Raw genomic sequence first — 5986 nt, forward strand, 5'->3', positions numbered from 1 at the left:
CCATGTTGACTGAACGGAAGCTTGTATTACAATTTTATCGAAAAAAATATAAAGTATACTTTTTACAAAGTATAAAGCAATTTTTGCACTTTGAAGTCTTGAAGTACACTGCTGCATTAGCAACAATATTAATTACAATAAAATGGAAAAATAAATGATTAAAAAAGAAAATAACAACATTAATTATAATATTTTTCCACATACGTAAAAGGAATTCAAATAGGTACGAGATTTTAATTATTATTTTTAAATATTTCAATAAAACTTTTATAAGGTGTATTAAACACAAATTTTATCAATCTAAATATATGCATTTTCCTTAATTTTTTAAATTCAAAATAATTTATTATAAAAGTTTCTTATAACAAATTTAAAAAGGTTAATATAATTTCTTCTCACTCTCAAAATATAAAACACTCTAGCAGCAATTGTTAAAGAAATTTATTTGTAAACCTCAAGGCTGGCCCAGTTGGCAATTGAGATTTTAAGGGTTTACTTGGGTTAGTGGTTCAAATTCTGTCTCAAAAAGATTTTTGAGGGTCAGAGACAAAGTGGGGATTAGTTTCATCCTTTCTCCGCTAGCAAAGCACAATGCACCTGCTATTCCAATAAGAATAGCATTCGGACCGTACTCCATTCTGAGGACAAAGTAATCAGATGAAGTTGAATGAAAATACCTTTCGAGTTATAAAAAAAATTACTTGTATGCGCGGTTTTCAATTTTCCAGCAGCGTTAGGGGAAGCATGCAACCGTCGGCCGGCCCGGCCCCAACGTAAATGACTCTTAATAAAAAAAGTATATTTTTTGGTACAAATAATAAAAAGTAATAGTGAAACAAACGAAACTGAAGCACTCCATTTGGTAACACAGAGAGAAAATAGAATCTAAGTATTTCATTATTAGAAAAGTAAGTTGAATGTACAACGAGTTCAATATATATATTAGATCAGCAATGACAACTGTAAAAACAGAAAACTAACCAATATCTAACCTGGGTTAATTACTAACTAACTGAGTCAGTTTAACTAACTACAAACTAACTACTACAACAGAAAACAGATAACAAACTGATACTCAACACCCCCCTCAAGTTGGGAGGTGGATATCACAAAATCCCAACTTGGACAACAATTCCCGAAAAGGGGCAGGATGAAGTGCCTTCGTGAAGATGTCGGCAAGCTGTTGATGAGTGGAGACAAGAATCAAATGGATTAAACTGTTGTTGATCTTCTCGCGGGTGATATGGCAGTCAAGGTTTATGTGCTTACTCCTCTCATGAAAAGTAGGATTGTGGGCTAAGTGCACAGCAGCTTGGTTGTCACAATAAAGCATAGCAGGGGAAGAGATAGGAATGTGAAGATCATGGAGAAGATAAGTTAGCCATTGCACCTCACATGTCAAAGTGGCCAAGGCTCGGTATTCTACCTCTGCAGAGGAACGACTAACAGTACTTTGCTTCTTGGACTTCCATGAAATCAAGGAGGATCCAAGAAAAACACAAAATCCGGTTGTAGATTTTCTAGTATCAGGGCATGTTGCCCAATCCGCATCTGCAAATGCTGCTAAAGTGAAGGAATTTCGAGAAGAAAAGAAAATGCCTTTGCCTGGAGATCCTTTAAGATACCTCATGACACGAAGTGCTGCATCAAAATGAGACTGCATGGGATGAGCCACAAATTGGTTGAGTTGTTGAACTGCGAAGGAGATGTCAGGCCGTGTATTAGTGAGGTATAAAAGGCGACCAACAAGTCTGCGATAAGCAGCTGCATCATGACATGGTGCTCCTTGATTTTGACACAAACGAAGTGTAGGTTACATAGGAGTGGAAGCGGGTTTAGCACCAAGCAACCCACTGTCTGATAGCAACTCAAGCGTGTATTTTCTTTGATTCAAGACAATACCGCGTTCTGATCTGGCAACTTCAAATCCCAAGAAGAACCGGAGGGGGCCAAGATCCTTGATGCTAAATAAATCATCAAGATGACGTTTGACAGCATGTATCTCAGCCATATTATTCCCAGTTAAGATCATGTCATCTACATAGACAAGGAGTGCAGTGAAAGAATCAGGAGCTTGTTTAGTAAAAAAAGAATGATCAGCACCAGATTGCACATAGCCAAGAGTAAGAAGTTCAGTAGTCAACTTTGCATTCCATTGGCGTGAAGCTTGCTTAAGTCCATAAAGAGACTTTGCAAGTTTGCAAACCTGATTAGGAAGAGGAGAAACAACACCTTCCGGTATGGACATGTATACTTCTTCGGAGAGATCTCTGTGAAGAAAAACGTTGTTGATATCTAGTTGTTCCAAGAACCAACCACTAGAGGCTGCAACAGATAAGAGAAGTCGAATTGTGGTCAATTTGGAAACTGGGGAAAAGGTTTAAAAATAATCAACACCTTTCATTTGGTTGTACCCCTTTTCTACAAGCCTTGCCTTGTATCGATTAATTGATCCATCTGCATTATGCTTTATCCGATAAACCCATTTTGATCCAATTGGCTTCTTCCCTTTAGGCATATCCACAAATGTCCATGTGTTATTACGATCAAGTGCATCAATTTCTTCCCTCATTGCACTGTTCCATTCTGTAACTTGGACAACTTGTTTATAAGAACGTGGCTCAATCACAGAACTCACATTATAACAGAATTTAGTGTATTCATCTGAACAATGATCATAAGAAAGGACAGAAGATAAGGGATAAGCACAAGTACCAGGACTGCCATTTGGTGTAGGGTCGGCACTGGACGTGAGACATTGAAAGTCTTTAAGGTACGAAGGAGGGCCCCTCAGTCTAGTAGAATGTCTTGGAGCATCAGGAATAATGAGATTGCTGTCAATGGATTCTTGTTCTGCTACAATAGGTTGTGTACTGTCATCAGAAGTTGGAGGAGGTGATATAACTGGTTGTTGTGCACGGGTAGAGACATCAGATGGTTGTGGAATGTTGTCATCGTTCAATTTCTGATTCTATTTCATAGAAAACATGAGAGGCCATGGAATGTCCTGGTTTGAACTTCCTGGAGTAGAAAATGGAAAATGCCTTTCATAGAAAACCACATCTCTGGACAAGAAAATTTGTTTAGAAGACAAATCATAAAGGATATATCCCTTAACACCATCCTTATGTCCTATAAAGGCACACCTCCTAGCACGAGGATCAAATTTTGATCTACTGTTATGAATGGTGGAGGCATATGCTAGGCATCCAAAATTCCTCAAATTAATGACAATAGGTGGTCTTTTATGTAAGAGCTCAAAAGGTGACTTATTCTTCAGCATTGGTGAACACAACCGATTAATGAGATAGATGGCATGGGTGATGCAGTAAGACCAAAGACTTTGGGGAAGTTTACTTTGAAAGAAGAGGGCCCTGGCTATGTTTAAAATGTGTTGGTGTTTCCTCTCAACAACACCATTTTGTTGAGGGGATTCCACACATGAGGTTTGATGTAATATGCCTTTGTTTCTGAAAAATTCATGCATTAAAAACTCTGGACCATTATCACTTCGAAAACATTTGATAGTGATATTAAATTGAGTTTCGATGAGTGTTACAAATGCTTGAATATGGTTTCTAGTCTCTGATTTCGATTTCATAAGAATCCCCCAAGTAAAACGAGTATGATCATCCACTACTGTCAAAAGATAACGATGTCCATGAATGGAGCTAAGTGAACAAGGTCCCCAGATATCAATATGGATTAATTCAAAAGCATGATTAGAAACAATACTGCTATCAGAAAAAGGCAATCGTTTTTGTTTAGCCAAATGGCAAACATCACATCGTTCATCCAAAGTCTTACATGAGATAAAAGGGAATTGAGCTATCATAGCTTTTATTACAGATTGGGAACAATGTCCCAAGCGAGAGTGCCAATTATCAGAAACAACAGATTGTGTAACAAAACTACTATTATTGAATTGGACAACATCAGTTGGTAAACTATGCTTGTCTGGACAGCTAGTGCCTCGAAGAATATACAAGCCTTTCTTCAAATCAGCAGAACCAATCATCCTTTGAGATGGCATGTGCTGAATGAGGCAGGTTGGATGCTAAAAAATCACCTGATAGTTAGATGCCATGACCAGTTTAGCAACTGATATTAAGTTCACCTTGAATTCTTTAACAAACAGTACATTTGTCAATTTGAGAGATTCTGATAGTTGAACAGTACCAGAAAAATGTGAAAAGACTTGACCTCCATTTGGCAGGAAAATAGCAATTGGCTTAATCTTGTGAACGTAAGACAAATTCATATAGGAACATGTAATATGATCAGTGGCACCCGTATCTAATATCCATTGCTTAGTAAAGATACCTGATGAGGAATCTGTTGTGTCTGCATTGAAAGACTTTCCTTGAATCATGTTGCTAGTGTGAGGTCCTCCTTGTTGGAGTGAATGCTGAATCATTTCAAAAATTGTCTGATATTGGTGATTAGTGAAACTATCTCCTGAACTTTGCATGCTCTCCATCGAGGGTGCCATTTGTTCCTGTGGTACAGCTGTAACATTAGCCTTGTGAGGTGCTCCTCTTTGATTGAAACCAAGGGGATACCCATATTTTTCGAAACAAGTTTCAACTGTGTGATTTGTTTTCCCACAGTATGTACAAAGTCTCGAAGGACCTCCTGTTCCTCTGCCTATGAATGTACCACGTCCTCTACCACGTACTTGAGATCTGCCTCTGCTTTGTGATTGATCACCAGAATTATAAAAAATTCTATGAGTTTCTTTATTAGTGAAGGCTCCTTCTAGATGCAGCTGTCTCTCTTGCTGCATAACCAGGGAAAATGCACGATTCACCGAAGGTAATGGACTCGTCAACATTATCTGAGACCTTACATTTGAAAACTGGTCATTCAATCCTTTGAGAAATCGGATTGAATAATCTCTTTCTCTTATAGCTTTCACTTCTGATGTTATTGAACAGCAAGGATGAGTGCACTGGCACGTTAGAGTTGGCTGTAATGCCTCTAATTCATCCCACAAAATTTTCAATTGTGTATAATAGTTTGTCACAGAGGTATCACTTTGACGTAACTTGTAAAGATCATCTTGCAGATCTGAAATTCTGAAGATATCAGCTTGCGAAAATCTCTCTTTGAGATCATTCCAAACATCCGAAGCTTTATCCATCCACAAAGTTGACTGAGAAATAGAATCATAAATTGAACAATGCAACCATGAAAGAACCATGGTGTTGCACCTCTCCCATGCTGCATATCTTGGATCTAAAAAATCTGGAACTGATATGGTTCCATTAACAAATGAAAATTTGTTCTTCGATACTAAAGCCATTTTCATGGCTCTGGCCCAACCATGGTAGTTCTTACCATTCATCAACGTTGAAACCAATACAAGTGAGGGATTCTCATTGGAATGCAAGAAATAAGGACTTGCCTGATTCGAAATATCGATAGAAACTGATGATCTCACATCATTTCTTGGAACTGTGGTAGTGACAGGAACTTGTTCCTCCACTGATTCTTCAGTAATCACAGAACACTGATTCGCCATAGATCTGAAGCAAATTGTTGATTTCAAGCATAAAACAAGGAAGAAACAACAAATGAAATTTGAAGTGGAAAATGGAAACAGCGAATATCAGAGCTCTGTGAAGAGCTCTGATACCATGAAACAAACGAAACTGAAGCACTCCATTTGGTAACACAGAGAGAAAATAGAATCTAAGTATTTCATTATTAGAAAAGTAAGTTGAATGTACAATGAGTTCAATATATATATCAGATCAGCAATGACAACTGTAAAAACAGAAAACTAACCAATTATCTAACCTGGGTTAATTACTAACTAACTGAGTCAGTTTAACTAACTACTACAACAGAAAACAGATAACAAATTGATACTCAACAAATAGTAATATTATAATATGAATATATATATATAGGTAAAATCATTTAACAGTTGCTTTACGTTATGCAATGACACGTGTATGGTTATAATTCCCCACATTTAAAG

At 37.3% G+C, this 5986-nt stretch overlaps 1 protein-coding gene across 1 annotated transcript; it reads right to left on the reverse strand.

Annotated features, from left to right (window-relative positions):
* Positions 1-4057: 4057 nt before the first annotated feature.
* On the reverse strand, positions 4058-5524 carry LOC133312431 (uncharacterized). The gene has a single exon (XM_061513619.1). The coding sequence runs from the start codon at positions 5522-5524 to the stop codon at positions 4058-4060; it is 1467 nt and encodes a 488-aa protein (XP_061369603.1).
* Between the last annotated feature and the right edge of the window lie 462 nt (positions 5525-5986).

The sequence above is a fragment of the Gastrolobium bilobum genome, unplaced genomic scaffold, assembly GCF_033153095.1.
Source record: "Gastrolobium bilobum isolate Gb01-03AN ecotype WA unplaced genomic scaffold, APGP_CSIRO_Gbil_v1 utg3492, whole genome shotgun sequence".
NCBI lineage: Eukaryota > Viridiplantae > Streptophyta > Magnoliopsida > Fabales > Fabaceae > Gastrolobium > Gastrolobium bilobum.